This window comes from Chlamydotis macqueenii, chromosome 24 (assembly GCF_036417535.1).
Source record: "Chlamydotis macqueenii isolate bChlMac1 chromosome 24, bChlMac1.mat, whole genome shotgun sequence".
NCBI lineage: Eukaryota > Metazoa > Chordata > Aves > Otidiformes > Otididae > Chlamydotis > Chlamydotis macqueenii.
In genome coordinates, this window is record NC_141579.1 from 6,004,429 (window position 1) to 6,021,728 (window position 17,300).

The 17,300-nt window shown below is 43.0% G+C and overlaps 1 protein-coding gene across 6 annotated transcripts in view; it reads left to right on the forward strand.

Moving 5' to 3' along the window:
- NCAM1 (neural cell adhesion molecule 1) overlaps positions 1-17,300 on the forward strand; it is a 122,248-nt gene that overhangs the window by 83,456 nt on the left and 21,492 nt on the right. For all 6 annotated transcript variants that reach the window (XM_086766078.1, XM_086766079.1, XM_086766080.1 and 3 more), the window contains 5 exons: positions 419-569; positions 1,106-1,290; positions 1,635-1,731; positions 2,530-2,700; positions 3,915-4,046. In XM_086766078.1, coding sequence (XP_086622204.1) covers positions 419-569; positions 1,106-1,290; positions 1,635-1,731; positions 2,530-2,700; positions 3,915-4,046 — 736 coding nt within the window. The remainder of the gene's footprint in view (positions 1-418; positions 570-1,105; positions 1,291-1,634; positions 1,732-2,529; positions 2,701-3,914; positions 4,047-17,300) is intronic.

The window sequence follows — 17,300 nt, forward strand, 5'->3', positions numbered from 1 at the left end:
TTGAATTCTCTGAGTGGATACACAGTAGCTGTTGAGGAGGTTTTCTACAAGAGCGTACTGGCAAAAATTTTTATCCAGAGCTGGACCTCTACAATTCTCATTCTAGGAAGAAGCTTGATGTTACCCAGCTGTCCTCAAACACATAGTAGCATCTGATACATTGGTCCTTCATTTAATTTTTTTCCCTTCTCCTGAATGCTTTGAATCGCTGCAGTTGGCCCTGTGTGAGAAGGAGTCTTCTTGTTGCTTTTGAAAATGCCTCTCTGTGCCCGTGATTCCACCTGGCCTCAGGTGATCACTTCTGAAGTACTGAGCACTGGAGGGTTGGTGTGAGATAGACTTGCATTTGTTCCCATCCCTTTAGTCTGCACCACAGGCTCGCAGCTCAGCCTCTAACTCTCTTTTCCTTTCCTGCCAGACCCTGGATGGGCGCATCGTGATACGTAGCCATGCCCGGGTGTCGTCCCTGACTCTTAAAGAAATTCAGTACACAGATGCCGGAGAATACATATGCACAGCCAGCAACACCATCGGGCAGGACTCCCAAGCTATGTACCTTGAAGTGCAGTGTAAGAAATGGAGGATGGGGTGGGGAGGGTGCTCATGTGTTTAGAGGGCTAGGGAAATGTATGTTGTTTAGGTAGAGAGCATGGGAAGCAACTCAGTCTAAAATAATTTTGTTGGAGACATGTTGCTGTGTGCATACATACAAATGTTTGCTCTGTCTCCATCTAGGATACTGTTTACACCTTGGGAAAATTATGGGTCATGAATCTGCCACAGTCTCGTTTGTTGGGTGCCTAGAGTTCTTGCCTAGAGGAACTTCCTAGTATGCACTTTTCTAGATGCATAGCGTGCTGTCTGCTCCTCCTCCCACACTGTGTTAGGAGCAGCCTTTGGGGCTGAGTAGATTTCCTGCTAACATCCTTCAGCAGAAGACACCACCCATTCCCCTAGATGAGAAGACAGTTCCTGTTTCCTATATTAGATTCCCTTCCCCACATTAAACTGGACCCCAGCCAGGGGATTCTTGAAGTGAGACTGACTGGGCTACTTTAGGAGATTTCTGTCTCAAATTGCCTTCATAAATGTGTCTGTCTTTCAGATGCCCCCAAGCTTCAGGGCCCTGTGGCTGTCTATACCTGGGAAGGCAATCAAGTGAACATCACCTGTGAGGTATTTGCTTATCCTAGTGCTGTCATCTCCTGGTTCCGGGATGGGCAGCTGCTTCCCAGCTCAAACTACAGCAATATCAAGATCTACAACACTCCATCAGCAAGCTACCTGGAGGTGAGGAAAAGCAAGGAGGGGAAAAGACGTATGCAGCCAGGAAGGCTCAGTGCTATCAAATTTATGTTCCTGATGCTGAAGGAGTTAAGTCTTTTATCAGGACACCCTGTTGGTAGACAAGACGTTGTGTGGTGTTTCTGGCATGTAAATGCTAAGAAAATCAAGTAATAGGGGACTCCACCTCCCCCTTGCCTTTGACTTTGCTCACTGCAGTTCTCCCCTATACGGACAGCCCTCAGGGTTGTGTGCTTTATTGTGGCTTCTCTCCCCAGCAAAAAGCAGAGGGCATTCACAGGTTGAAAAAGGTTTTCTGATCTGAGCATGAGCCTTCATTCCTTCCACAGGTGACACCAGACTCTGAAAATGACTTTGGGAACTATAACTGCACTGCTGTGAACCGCATTGGCCAGGAGTCCTCAGAGTTCATTCTTGTGCAGGCAGGTGAGCATCCCAGGCAGGGAGGTAAGGAAATGTATATGCAGCCCTTGAGCTGAGGTGACAGTGACTGTTCTTTTCTAGTGTGTGTTGGTGGGGTAGCAGGATAGCCAGCCTCTACTTTCAGAGAGACTGTTCATAGATTTTTTTGTGTTGGGATGGGTCGTAGGTAACAAGATCCTCGGTATCTCTGTTTCCTTGTTTCTGAAGGGTCTCCTTTTTTTTCTCCACTTCCAGAACACTTTGACAGAGCTGTGTTCTTTGATTTCTGACAGCCACTGTGTATGTGTATATACGCGCATGTGTGCCTCTCCCTCTCAAAATATCCCTAGTAATACAGATAGTGCAAGATAGAAACCTCAGAGCACTGTGTACCAACCAAAGAGGCCTGGTGTCCAACTGCATGACAGACTGGAAGGCCTCTGTGTCCTCTCAGGGCTGCCATAGAGACAGATTGGTCAACCCCAGGTATTGGGAGTGCCCTATGGAAAAGACTGTGGGGACAAAATAGCATCCAGGATGCTGTTGCTACTCTGCTCTGGTTGTCCTCTTTTGAAGAAGGTACTTTTTAGCCTCTTAGAGGAGAGACAAGATGAAGGTATCTACGCTGTCTAATTAGCATTCTTAAAAGGCCTCTTAACAGCCTTCCCCTCCTGAGGGGAGCCTCAGGCCTAGCCTTCTCCTCTGCTTTGTGAAGTCATGACAAGGATGTGTTTGATATTCCCCGTTTTCTGTGTTCTTTGCCACTGGAGTTTGGTTCCTGCTGTGTTCTGTATCACTGGTTGTTTTCCCTTCCTCCTCCAGATACTCCGTCCTCTCCTTCCATTGACAGAGTGGAGCCCTATTCCAGTACTGCCCAGGTGGAGTTTGATGAGCCTGAAGCTACTGGCGGGGTGCCCATCCTCAAGTACAAAGCGGAGTGGAGGGCACTGGGCGAGGGAGAATGGCATTCGAGGTTGTACGATGCCAAAGAAGGTAGGAGGATAAAACAAGATGATACCTCCCCCACCTGCATCTCAAAAGACTTTCCTTCCCTTTGGGGAAAGCCAGAGTGGAGGGTTCCATAGCTTTGCAATTTCAGTTCCTATATTAAGGACCCAGACAAGTTCTTAAACACTTGCTTTGCAGTGACACCTTGAATTCTCAGTTGGAAATGATGGCCCAGCTGTACTGATAGCTGTGTACATGTGTGACAGGACACCGGCCTGCTCCACCTAGAGTGTGTGTTGCAGCACTATGTTCATCTCTGTATCCCTTTCTGGTTGGCACCATCCTGTCTGAATAAGGTGAAGAACCCTGTGCCTCGTATCGAATGAGGTTTCACTTGCTCATTAGGGAGTGACTGTGTGCTTCCTACAGAGGCTTTTCAAGCCTTGTCAGTCAGCCCCTTTAGTTAGCGGAACGCAAACCCTCCGATTCCAGAAGCAAGTCCCAGCTCTCACTACGCTCTGTCTCATTATAGCAATCTACAGGAATACATACTACTTAAAATGTATCCTTCAGTCCAGTAAACCAAAGGAATTTTGATTTGGGAAGACTATAAAGAGGAAAGTTTTGTTTCAGAGCTAAATCTTGCACCACCACTCCAGGCTGGAACTGAAATTCTTCTCTTAGGTCCCCACTGGAAAGATGTGATGATAGCTAGATTCAGGTTCATTTTTTCTCATTTCTCTCTTTGTGTCTGTGCAGGAACAATAGAGCTTATTTCTTTCTTCATATCAGATGACCCTACAGCAGGTTCTTTCCTTCTCTTGCATTGCATCTCACCTTATAGATTGTTAAAGGAGAGAGATGGATTTCTCTCCTGCAAAGAGCTTTGCTTTCAGTTGGATCATGCAGCCTAACAGATGAGCAGTTCTAGGTGGTGTGTCTACTACAGTCAGAAGAGCATTATTCAGGGTGCTCCTTGGCACAGGCCAGGGGCTGATGCCCTCTGCTGTCTACCATTGAACTCCACTACATCCCCTCTGGAGAGGATGTAGCAACACACCTCTCTGATTAGCTGGTGGACACAAAGGTGGGAGCTCTGACCTTTCTCTTTGTCTGCACTGTTTATGTGAGGCTGGGCCCAGAAGAAGACTCTGTTACATGGGGTGACCGTGGCAAAAGTATACGATAGAAATATGACATTTATTGTTGACTTAAAGCCTGAGACTTTCTTTGCTTTTCCTCCCTTATTTCTGCAACAGCAAATGTGGAAGGCATGATCACTATCACCGGCCTGAAACCTGAAACAACCTACTCTGTGAGACTGTCTGCGGTCAATGGCAAGGGTGTGGGTGAGATTAGCCTGCCATCCGACTTCAAGACACAGCCAGTTCGTAAGTAAAACAGACCTCTGTCTGCTTCTCTAGTTCTCTTTCCTTGCATCTTTCCAGGGAATCTCTGCCATGCATGATGACACCTTCTCTTGCAGACCTTGCTGTACCCTTTGTTTTTGCTGTGCTTTTTGATTGTAGTGAATTTCACTGCTAATTATAAATCTTCCTTGAAGGTAGGAGGCAGAGGAACTATTTTATTTGCACTAATTTATGCCCTGCGTTACTAGTATAAGCTTCATACTGTCACAGAGAAGGGCCTATGTAACGGAGAGTTTTATATAAGAGAAAGCAGTGTGTTGAGAAGGACATTCGTCATAGAGAATGTAATGTTATTGTTGCAAGGCAGGTTTTTTTTCAAATCAGAAATTAAGAGGTTCATCATAGGACTGGCCATGTATTGTGGAAGGAGAGAGAGGCAGGGGGGATTTCTTTTTTCTGCAAATCACTGCTTTAAGGTGCCCGTGCAGCACCTAAGGCGATTTCCACAGCCTCTTGTCTTCTTTACTTGGGTACTTTTGTACTCCAATGGCAGGATGTTCTGCTGTGGCCTAACACTTTCCCTCCTGTTTCAACCAGGAACAATTAAACACTAGAGAGTTTTTCAAGAGAGAAAGAGGGGGCGGAAAAAAAGTCTAGAGTGGGTAGAGGGGATGTGACAAAATCAGGCAGGGGAGAGGTGGTCTCTTATCCTTGTACATAGCCTCATCCAAGTATTAGGATCTGTATTCAACTGCCCACAACCCCTGGGGTTCTTCTTTCCTGTTCCCCTTGCACTTAGATCTACAGCCTATTCTTCTTCCCACCATCGCACCCATCTTGTGTACCTACTTCATAGGTTTTCTGAAACCACTGTGCAGGACCTTCTCCTGAACTGAGAGCTAGCAATATTCCTAGCCCTTATATGTGCATGCTTTGAGGCCCTCTGAGCTGTGCATGGTCTTGATTTTGTCTACCAACTTCTGCCTCACCAGCATTGCTGAGCAGTATGAGACATTACACATGCCTTGTTGCTTGGAAATCTCGGGCCCTGTGCAGTAAGCCAGCCCTCACAGTTGACATCCAGTCTGTTGTGATAACTCCTATAACCTGCCCCAGTCCCTAGGGTTGGATTTGAGATAGCTGGTGGTATTTTCCAGCTCCGTGTTCTCTTATCTCCTCTTCTCACCTCTTCCACATTTTTTTTTTTTCTATCTCTGTCTTTTCTTTTTGTCTGTGTTCCATCCATGGAAAAACTGCAGGCATCCCTCACTCACGTAAGTGCCTCTCTGCATTTCTTTCACTCTCTTTTTATGTTCTAGAGTGTGCCTCTAACATACATAACATTAGCTTTTAATTTAGTATCTTTTTCCTCTCAGGGTGTTTAGACCCTGTACTGGTACTATCCATTTCCTAACAAGGCTGACACTAGAATAGTCACCCAGTAATAATGCTGGTTTTAGAACAGATTTAGGGGTTAACATCTTTGTCTTTATTGTAAAGCATGCAATTCAAATATTTAACTTAGTGCTTGTCTAATAATAATAATAACTTGTTGATTAGAGTGGAGTAGTGGAAGGCTTCATCTTTATGAATCAATTAAAAATTTTCAAATTTTAATGAAATGTAGATAATTCAGGGAAAAAAAAACAGGAGAAAATTTTAGCTAAATTGCAGATCTGATTTAGACGAATTAGGAGCCAACCAAAAACTTCAGAATTTTTAATATCTTCAGTTTTGAAAGCAAAAACTTCAAGAAAAACCTCACATTTTTGGCCTCTTCTCACTAATACTTTTTACTGTTAGTAGTCTTTGGATAGTCTTCCAGCACTTGTGTAGATTGTATACCCAAATAAATAAATAAACCTCATACTAAATAAAAAATGCATGTTTCCCCCTTCACAATGCAAAATGAGTTAGAGAGATTTGATGGATATGTTTAATTGTCAGTTCTGTTCAGTGAAATGCTGTATGCTTCATAGCTTTGTGCCTTTCAAGTCAGAGTTAATCAATGGCAGCTAAAATAAACCTCTTTAAGTGAGCGTTACTCTGTTTATTAAAGTATGTGTCCTTGTGGTGAACTGTTGTTACTCCCAAGATTGTATGGGCAGCCTTTATGAAGCTGCTGTCACATTCTTTGAGATTTCTGAAGCTGAAGTAAAAAAAGGAAAGATTTTTTTTTCTTTCTTTTTTTTTTTTTTTTTTTACCCTAATTACAGGATTTGAATCATCCTTGTGCTATTTTTCCTTAAAGACCATATTATACAAAAGCTTGGACTTAATGGACCACTAACAGGATGAATGGATTGGTAGTCAAGAGGGATGAATGAATGGACAGATGGATAGACAGAACTGCAAATTGCAGTAGTTACAAAGAGTCAACTGGGAGACATTTCCAGAACATATGTGCAGTCCGTTGCCTAAAATAGTTTGGGGCCTGTTAATTTCAGTAGAAGTAATATATCCCTTATATGAAGGTAATCGTGTTTAGTATTATAAATATCAGGCAAATGATTTGGCAGGCCCTTCTGAATTGGACCTAGTCAACGATGCACAAGGGAGATAAAGGCTTAGGTATTCAGTCTCTGTGCAGATCAGTACCACAGCAAAAGGAAAAAGATTCAATTAAGAAGAGAGGAAAAAGAACATTAAAAGCTTTGTTTCAGCCACATCGACAGATCTGTCTGCCGAGCCTTATATTCATCACTTTGGGGACAGGTACGTGGCTTTGAAGAACACTAAATCATGCTTGTAGTACAGGGGTTTTTTTCCTTTTAAACTTTTTTTTTAAATATGGCGATCAGCTCTATCAATCAGTCTGTAGTTCCTAACTCTGCTCCCTTGTAGGTTAAGTTTTTTCTTCTTTGTGGGCTATAACATTTTTTCATTTACAAATTAAATTCTGCTGATGGTCTTTCAAGCACATCTGTGCCTTCCAGCTGTGATCCTTCCAAGCATTCCGTTCGCTAAATCTTCCTCTGCTCTCTGAGGTTCTCAAAGCCTGTCTGAGATCATGAACTTGGTTGCAGCAATGGTGAAGAGATTGTTGGCACAACAGAAATGCCTTTTTAAATTTGTGCTGGAATTCCAGTCACACAGTATTACCTGTTTGTGGGCAAAGTCAAAATCAAGAAGAAGTTGCGTGTCCCCTAGTCTGGTGTGATTTGAAGATCACAGAAATGTTTCAGAAATTTTACAGGAAAAAATATATAAAACATGTTTTGACACCAGCCAAGGCTGTATTTTCAAACTAGCTAAAGCAACTAGTTTTCCTTGCCCTATTATTTAAAGTTTCTACTTGAATGTAAAAACTGACACAATTTTTTAATGCTTGCTGGGATATGTCCTTAGTTATTTTGATTTATTAAAAAAAAAATTCCTCAATACACAAGAAGTATTTTCTTTCTATCTTAGAGGCACATGAAGGCCCAAGTGATGATAATGTACTATACTAGTGCAGATGAGAATTGTGACGTTGGGAGGATATCTGTCTAACTTGACTTGGGTTTGTATTTCTTCCCAACAATTCACTGGTTTTCTTTTCTGCATTTCCTTTTCCTTATAAATCTGAAGACAAAGGCTGCATACAGACCTTGTGAACAGTTTCTTTTTGAGCCCCAGCTGTTTCTTGCTGTTGTGCAGGTGGGACTCAAATGTGTGTTAAACCACGGGAGTCTGTGTGTGTATGTTGTGTTTGGTTTTGATGTAAAAACATCTTAGTGTAAGAAATCCCAAACCAACAAAACAACACTAAAATAATCCCCGGATTCCACCAGGTCCTAAGCTGGAATAGGATAGTTAGCGATGGCCTTCACCAAAACAGTGATCGCATAGGCTGTATTTTGCTGCCATGTACACAGTGCTGGCCAGCGTCTCTGCTGGCCTTACATGGCATTGGTCTGAACTCCTGGGAATGTCGGTGAGCGCTGGTGTGTATTCAGTGATCCTGTGTTACGAGAAAGTCGGTTTAAAGCAAGAGCTCACAGAGGATCCAAAGCGCAGGTCTGACAAAGTGCACTTATTTTGTTTGCACTCTATGTCCAGAGAATCTTACCAATTTGTTCTTTAATTTTCCATCTTTTGGTAGTATTTAACGGGAATCAACTCCCCCCCTCACCGTCCTTTCTCTCTTTTTAGCAAGTACTGCTGCACCCACCTCCTGTTTACCAGAGAGTGAGTATGGTAGAAGAGGCTGTTGATTTTGTTCCACTTTGCTCTGCATGCATCTCCTCACTGAGTGCGGTGCAGTCTGCCTAACATCCTTGGGTGTTCTCCTTTTTTTCTGTGTGTATATATATATATAGAGAGAGAGTGAAAACTGAATCTTCAGGTAGAGGAACTACAGATAAGTCTGATTTCCAGGACAGAGAAAAGCCACAGACAGCTCCCGGGTATGCTGGACTCATGGAAGGAGAGAGATCAAGAGTAGGATGTAGGGTGTGAAACTCTGCCCATGTGAAAGCTGGTTGTTGTCACTGGCCTTTGCTATTAAGATTTCTCATCAGTTTGTGTTCCGTTCTTGGGGACATCTTATGTGATATGCTCGGCTTTTGTGGTGTGAAACTAAATTTCCTGAAATCAACTTAGCACAGCAAATAGAGTTCAGTTTCTCAGCTAAATAGAGTGGAAGATACTGAAGTGATCAGCAGGGAATGGCTTGTGCTTCCCTAAGCCTGTTACAGAGACACCTTCTGGAGCTGTGGAAGAAAACTCATTTCTTTATATCCAGCTTCATAACTTTTTAAAATCTGCATAATCAGATTTAGGCTGCAAAAACACCTGAGGGCCTCTTCTGTTCTTCCCTCACACCAGGAGCACTGATATCACCATGGGAGGAAAAGAAATTAATAAAGTCATAGAATATCTCAAACTAGAAGGGACCCATAAGGGTCGAGCCCAACTCCCTGCTCCTCACAGGACTGCCTAAAACTAAGTCATATGACTAAGAGCGTCATCCAGATGCTCTTGAACTCTGACAGGCTTGGTGCTGTGACCACTTCCCTGCGGAGCCTGTTCCAGTAACTGACCATCCTTTCAGTAAAGAACCTTTTCCAGTGTCCAGTCTGAACTTCCTGTGATGCAGCTTCATTCCATTTCCTTGTCCTGTTGCTGGTCACCAGAGAGAGGAGATCAGCACACCCCCCTCCACTGCCTCCCTTGAGGGAGTTGTAGACTGCGATGAAGGCACCCCTCAGCCTTCTGTTCACCAAGCTGAACAAGCCAAGTGATCTCCTCTGCTCCTCTAAGTCTTGCCCTCGAGACCTTTTACCATTTTGGTTGCCCTCTTCTGGACACACTCTCATAGTTTGATGTCCTCATATTGAGGCGCACAAAACTGCACGCAGTACTTGAGGTGGGGCCGCACCACTGCAGTGTAGAGTGGGACAGTCGCTCCCCTTGACTGGCTAGCTCTGCTGTGCTGAACGCACCTCAGGACACGGCCGCCCTTTTGGCTGCCAGTGCACACTGTTGACTTGTATCTAACTTGCTGTCAGCCCAGACCCCCAGATCTCTTTCTGCAGGGCTGCTCTCCAGCCTCTCTCAAGATGTCCAGTTTACCCCTCTCTGTAGCTGTAGTTTTCTGCCTGATCATGAAAACATGACAGCGACAATTCTTTTATTTTTAAAGATGTGACATAGAATAGTAGAGAAATCCCTCACAACGTGTGGTGTGTCTCACACCGCATTCTTCCCATGACTTTTAGAAGAGTGCGCCTACTTCCTTGTCCCTCTGTCCTGGTGTAGTGCTTGTACTCAGTGTTTGTACAGCCTGTCTTTACTCTTGGGAAGGGAGTGCGTAGCAGCATTCCCAAGAGACTTTCAGTCTGTCAGCTTCTCTCAAAACTGCCTTACTTCTCAAGGGTGCTCACAGTTGTGCTGTTAGATCTTTTTTCCTCCTCTCTGCCTGCACCCTGGCTGTAGTGCGTGGAGGTGAGAAAGAACGATGTATCAGGAGAGTGAGTTCTCATTTGTCCTTGCTCCTTTGTCTTCTGTAGTTGGGTAAAAGCTAGCAGTGGAGTGCTGCTCCAGAGGGCCTTCCAGAAATTCCAGTACTTAATGGGTTAGCAGTATGCGACCGTAGGTTATTATTTGGACCAAAAGCCGGCAAAAGTACTGTAGCTGTCTTCAGGATGAAGAAGCATCAGTAGGGACCCTTGGAGCCGTAGCTTGCTTCAGGAACCATGCAGTGCAGGCTGGCTTCCCTGTCACCTGGAGGGGCCTGCACCTGGCAGCACAGCTCTCCCAGGGGAGAGGGCTTGGGAAGCAGCAGGACAAGTTTTGCAGCCCCTTCAGGTAATACACCTCTGCTGTAAGGATTCAGTATCATTCTCACTCTCTCCTCGTTAGACCTCTTCTCTTTTTCTTTCTGTCACCCCTGCCCATGCCTCTTATAACTCATTCACATGCTGTGCTGTACTGTTACATGTCCTATCTATCCTTCGTGTTTCCATAGCAACTCAGCCTCTTGCTGAATCCGAAAGCTCAGAGCCACCAAGTGAGTAGATGGGAATTGCTCCCCTTTGGTCCGGAGTGCTATTTGTTATGCTGAGGTCCTTCTGTTGGGGAATTAAAGCTCTACAGTGCATTATTTTGGTGTCTGTTAACCAGAAATCTGGCATTAATGTGTTGTGTGAGCATGTAGCTGTTAAGAACCGAGCATGGTACCCCTCTTCCTGTTGTTCCACTAAGCATGTGGTAAAAAATGGAAATACAAGATTTAGAAGAAACATGTAGGGGGAGAAAGAGGGGAAAAGAAATTAAAATGGTCATTTCCCAAAGGAATATTTTCCTTTCATGTTTCCCATTAGTGAGTTTAGTGTTAAAGCTGCCTTTGCAGAAGGGATGTGGACTAAATCTTCTTGCTACACTGCCTTGCTCTATTTTCTGTGGATTTAGGGAGATACAGTTGATATTACAACTACAGATGTTGAAAGAAGATGCAAATAAGAAGGCAGAATATTTTACAGGAGAGAGGACTGTGGAGAGAGGGAGCATTGCCTCATCTTACCACTGATGCCCTGCCTGCATTAAAAGAAGTCAGACTTCACAAGAAGTCCATATCTGCAGTGGGAATTGGATTCAGATTCTCTCAGTTCTTGCTCAGTACCTTCTTGGTTAGCTAGCCATTCCAAGTGAGACTGAGTCAGGTAAGCATGGATTCCATGCTGAACCTGAGTAGTCTAAGAAAAAATAGCTAAAATTTGCATTAGTTGATTTGTACGTGAAATAACTTGAAATATCTGGTTTAGACTACCTGTGAAGAGTTCAGTGACACACGTTCCTGATACTGAGTGGATATATCAAACGTAGGAGATCTGTAGCCAATCGCATGCCAATATGAAAGCCACGCAAATATTTGCAACACAATCCTGGAAGATGAAGAAAACCACTTAAGGAAGACATGGGTTTACATGGTGCATATGTGTGTTTTGAACAACTAATCGCTTCTACAAAGCTGAATGCTTCCCTTTTGATTTGAAGTGGTAAAATGTATGTGTTTCTGTGAGTATGGTCTTTAAGATAAGACCCGTGGGCTTACCTGTAGTGGGTTGGAAGTGGTTCATCACTTCTAAATGGAAAATACTAAAAGCATGAAGTATGTGATGATTTTGGGGTTTGGGATGGAGGGAGAGGATAGTATGGTCAGTCTAGAACTGTCAAAGGAATTTTTAAAAAAATTATTACTGCGTTTATGACTGGCACATTCCACGGTCTTACACATTGCATGAAATGTCCTTTTATCTGCCAGCGACCACAATGAATGCTTTCCTTCTTGCAGTATTTCTCCATGCGTACAACATGCCAAACCTTCATTCCTGATGCATCTGAAGTGGTAGTGGTTCTGTATTGCTGCAGGAAACCTTTAATTTGAATCAGACGTGGAGGGTGGGGTGGAGAGGGCAAAGGGCAGGGGTAATGTGGCAACCAGCAGGTCTACTAATAATCTTTTATTTTATTTCTTAGGAGACAGAGACTCCATTATGGCTGTTCATATGTGGGGCTAGGAGATAGCTCCACTTCTGAGGGAAAAAGTCATGTTAATGTTTTGCAGAACATTAAGAGTAGGTCTTGTTACCTAGAAAAGATACTAAGAGCTAATTCACAATAAACATTTTCAATATTTTTTGTTTGGTTTGGGCGGGGGGCAGCATGTGTTTGCTGAGAGGGGAGGATGCTTGGTTTTTTAAGGGTAAAAGCTTCCATTTTCACCTCCACTGGAGTTCAGGCTCTTATACTGAACAGAAGCAGACCTGGCCTCTCACTGCCTCATTGTCATTTATCTACATAGGCAATTTATGCAAATAGTAGACACATTTATTTTGTATGCTAAGTTGTTCTGCAGCATATGAATATGCTATATTCAACAGCATAAAAGGGCATTGGCACAAGGCAGATGCTGTTGTAACTTTACATCATTTAATTATTGATGATGCTACTGAACGATCCTGTGCCTTACCCTAACCTCACCTCAGTGGTTAAATGAATAAAACCAAGAGCAATTAGAAATTGAGAGCTGCCGTGCAGCATCATGAAGTCAGGAGAATGAACAGTGGATCTAATTGAAACCTAGTGAAGCTGAAGAGAGATTCTTCACTGACTTTAGTGAGTTTTTTACTTTGTGATCAGTAACATATGGGAGATGTCTATAGTCATGTTAAGAGGTTTAGGAACACGTATCTCCTTTGACTTAATCCTCTTCGGTTGCTCGGATAAATAGTTCTGTATCAGTGGCAGTAATGAAGTTTTTCTTGCAGCTCAATCTACTGTGGAATTTGTTTTGCATAGCAATGCTTGAGGTCACTTGCAAAAGACTTTTTTTTCCATTGAGGTACTAATTTGGTTCTTCCTTTTCTCGTCTCCTGGTTTTCCAGGATCTATAGGAACTTTTGTTGTGTTTACTGGCCAACAGATTCAAAAGTTGCAGCCTGAGGGAGGTGGAGGACACTGAGCAAGAGACCTGCAGGTGGAAAGCCAAGTGTGGGTTTTTTTCTATAAAATCTGTGTTATATTGCGCAGTGGATCCAGTCAATTCAAAATAGGTTGCAGTCTTGGGAAAAGGTCACACAGCATCCCAAGGAGCTGATGCTTCTTTTTGCTTTGGAATTTCTTTTCCCAAAAAATGGGACTGGCCATCAAGTGTTTGTTATAAGGTAGACATGTGGACATGTGTGTGGGAAGTCTATTTACATAAAAAGTGAAAGTCTGATAGCAGCTATTCACTTAGTAATTTGTATTTCGCACTCCTTTTCTTTATCCTTTCCCCTTTGCTCATTCCAGTTTGACCAGGAAGTACAGATGTGCATATTCTGCCACTGCCTGTGTCCAACCAGAATCCGAGAGCTACTATTGCAGTGCCTCAAGGCAAGCAATGCTGAGGTCCCTGTCTCCAAAGGAATTTAATGTTCAGAGACAACTCTAATCTAAGATCTAGTTAGCTATGGAGTTAGGGAGAAGCATTTTCACGGAACAGACAAAGCTGCATCTCTCCTTCTCATGCTTTTTAAAAATATCACCTGCAAGTAAGCTGATCAATGTTCCGTATCTCTTAACAAGCCCTGATAATAACAGTAGCTATAAAAGACATTTTATCAGGTTCCTTGGTCCAGTAGTCCTGAGAGAGACACAGCTGACTGTGAAAGCCCTTGTGTTTTCAGATTCACTTAAGTACTGACTGTGAGTAGAAGCCTGTGGGTGCCAGGGCCTCATTCCCCTTGAAAGCTCCAAGACTATCAGTGTCCTGACTACCTGACTTCTACTCATGACAATAGGATGAATTTCAAGGTTTTAAGCTAACGATGGTATTTCCAAATGTCTTCTGTATCTTAGAAGCCCCATTCAAAGTAGTTTTCAGTTGTATTTATGCTGCTCATTTTGCCCTTGATTTTTTACTAAAGCTTTATCTCAGGAGGAAGTGATCTCAAAGGCAACCTTTCTTGCCTGTTTTTAAATCTCATGCTATATTAAGCTACTGGGGATTTGGAAATATTATTTCCTCATGAGCAGAAGACACTAAATGCCTTTCCAGGCAATCTCACAGTAACTTTTAAACGTCTTCTTCATGATGCACCTGCCTAGAGTTCCATGAGTTTGTTTATAACTAGGGACAATGGATGTAACCAGTCAATTTTGCATTTTGTACAATCAGTTCTTTCCCCAGTAATGGTATGCCCTTAATCTTGTCAGACACAAGCACCCAAAAGATTAAGGGTTTAACTCTCTGTACACCAAATAAACAGGGAAGTATTAGAGCACGGCGAAGCAGCCTCATTAAGATGAGACAGAGGAACGATCATGAAAAATGCAAGTTATAAAGCAGATAGTAGTTTAGGAAGGGAAACAGAGCATTAAGTTAGTGCTGTCCTCCAGTCCAATAACTGATTATTTTTTTTTCTCATATCCCTGTCATACTATCTGTGCACTTTTTCATAGCTTTCAGCAGTAGCAGTCTTCCTTGTGCCATGTTTGTAATTAATTTCCAGTGCAGAGCACTTCGTTCCTTTCCTCGTTGACTGCAAAACGCCTTGCACGCGTGAAGTCGTCAGTGTAATTCATTGTATGTGACCCATGCCGTTCTTTGAATCTTCAGGCTGAACGGTCAGTCTGGCCATATTCTGGTTGCAGCTCTTCGAAAGCTCTGTCCTTGGACATGTACACACGTAGTAGGTTTTTCTCTTTATCAGTTACTGTTGTTCTTGATATTTAGGAAGATGTTTGTGTCTGCAGAGGGGAGAATACTTCAATACGAAATGCCAGCGTTTGTCTTCACTGAACTGCGTGGGCTGTGATTTTGACCGTTTCACCCTGCCTGGGCTGTTTCTGAATAACAATGTATTCCCTTTTTCTTTCCAACAGTCTTGCGGATTCCTTCAGCTGGCCAAGTTCTGGCGCCCACTCTACAGTCATTTTTGTTTCCTCTTTGACTTGGTATTAATAAGCAGTGATGCAGCTGTGCCTAACCCAAGGTCATAACTCAGTGCTTTCTATGGTTTAATATTCTTATATTTCCAGGCAATTTTACTGTCTCCCCAGTGTTTCTGATATATACTGGCTAATTTAATTTTGTTTCTGTTTTATTTAGTCTGTAATTCTGTTGTTGATTTTTTCCCTTGCCCATTGTTTACATCAGTTTTTTAATTTTTTTGTATTTTCCATGTGACCTCCTCCACTTTCCTTTCAACCAATCATGTGCGTGCGTATCATGTGACTTTGTCATGTGGCTTGCATGGTGCTGATGATGTCGTCCACGCTGGTGAACAGAAGGTAAAATACTTTGTTCTGATTGGTTGCCTAGATTTGTGGTGAGGATTCCCCTCTGGTCAGTGACCAGGGATCTCCGAATTCCATCACTCCAAAATATCCTTCTCCAAGCCTTTTGAAGAAGTCGCTTATTGCTGTCTGCATGTGAGGAACTCAACTTCAGTCTTCCATACTAATCATGAAAAAATTGAAGGAAAAAAAAAAAAAAACACACCACAAAAAAAAAACAACCAACAACCACCCAAAAAACCAGCCAAGACAAAAATGATCTAGCTCAGTCATTTGCTTCTTTCTCTATCAGAATCCAACAGTGAGTGTCCTAGTATGGTTCTAAAACTCTCTCTGGTATTAACACCGATTGCAAAAATCCTTTTGCCTTTCAGGGTACCAGCGTGCCAAATACAGACGCCTAGTAGATGGGAGATTGTGGGTGAGATGCTCAGATAATGTGAACACCATATCTCCTGTTGCTGTAGCAACATTTTGGCCCTATACAGTATATGTTTTTATATGTATACACACACACACATATATTCACTCTATACATATTTAGTAGCTGATCAAAAGGATCTGAAATTCCCTATTTCTGAAATTTAGTTACTGATAAGCAGGTCACATTGTGATTTAAGAAAGAAATGTTTCTATCATGAGTAAAACAAACATAGGTAGAATGAGAACTGTGTTTTTATAAAGTATTATATATAGGCACGCACGGAGTACTTGGTGGGAGCCAGACTTCGCACAGCTTGCATCAGAAGTACTGTTGTACCTTCCTTGCCAGAGCACCTCATTCCTCCCAGACCGTATCTCAGAGCCTGGCAAGGGATTTAATCTGAACTCATTTAGCAGCAGCAGTTACAGTAGCTGGTGGTCTCCTTGAAATTAAGAAGCAAATGATTGACTCTTGCAGCTTATGGAGATTAGATCAGTCTCCAAGTGAAGTGTGTGGTAGTAAATATCACAACGTTGCAGAAACCGTTTTCACAACTTCAATTAACACTCTGTGCATAATCTAAAGGGGAGGGGAGGGAGGGAAACTCCTGCTTTTCTGCTTCCTCAACTAAAAAATAATTTTGAAAACCAGGAAGCAATTGGCTTTCTTCAGTCTGCAAATTCTGAAATCACCTTGGTGATGGTCTTGGACCACCAGCAGGAAAGGATTTAGGCTGGGGTGTGCCAGGAAAAGAAAACTAACACCAGTAACCTTCCCACATGACTGCATGCATGGAAGCAGCCCCCCTTCCCCTGGTCTCTTCCCTCTCTGGTTGAAATCCAGGAGGACTGAAGACTTGATGGTCTCGTTTTTGCATGTTCTCCTAGTTTTGTTCCTTATTTTTGATTGTTGGTGTTCACTTCTCTTGTGTGCATTCTGAAGACTCCCTACCTATTCTTTCTCACTCCTGTATATTTACCACTCATGGAGACTTTCCATATGGCTGATGTTTGTTTCAAATTGTGACGCTGTAGGTCACGATCTAGCCCTATTTACATGATGGTCAAAGGTTGCAGAAATCAGCTGCTTCCTTGTTCATGTGTTACCGAAATTACCAAAACTGCAGTTGTATACTCCAAGCACAGCAAGGATGCAGGATCTTTCTTTGGTGCAAGCGGCAAGGATTTAAGATCACAGTCTAAACTGCTGCAGTTGTATAGTAACCAGTTTGGTTATATATAATATTCCAGCAGGAACGCATTTGATGGGAGCAGAGAAGAGATGTGATAAAAGGTCTCTGTCACCTGCACTACTGTCACTTCTGGAGTCCAGCACGCGTTCAGTGCCCTGTGACTAGGGAAAAGTTCGTGCTGCTTTTTCGTGTTCTCTTCTCTCCCCACCTCGTGTTTTCACTACAGCTGTGTCCAGTCCTGGCGCTTGTGGCACTCTCTGAAAACAGTTAGCTGCTTCTGAAATCTGGCTGCATCAGAGCAGTATTAGATCAAGGCAGCACTTGAATATAAATTAAACAACGGTGGAAGGATACTAGGAAGCATTTACTGCTTCCCTGCAGGAGATTATTGGTG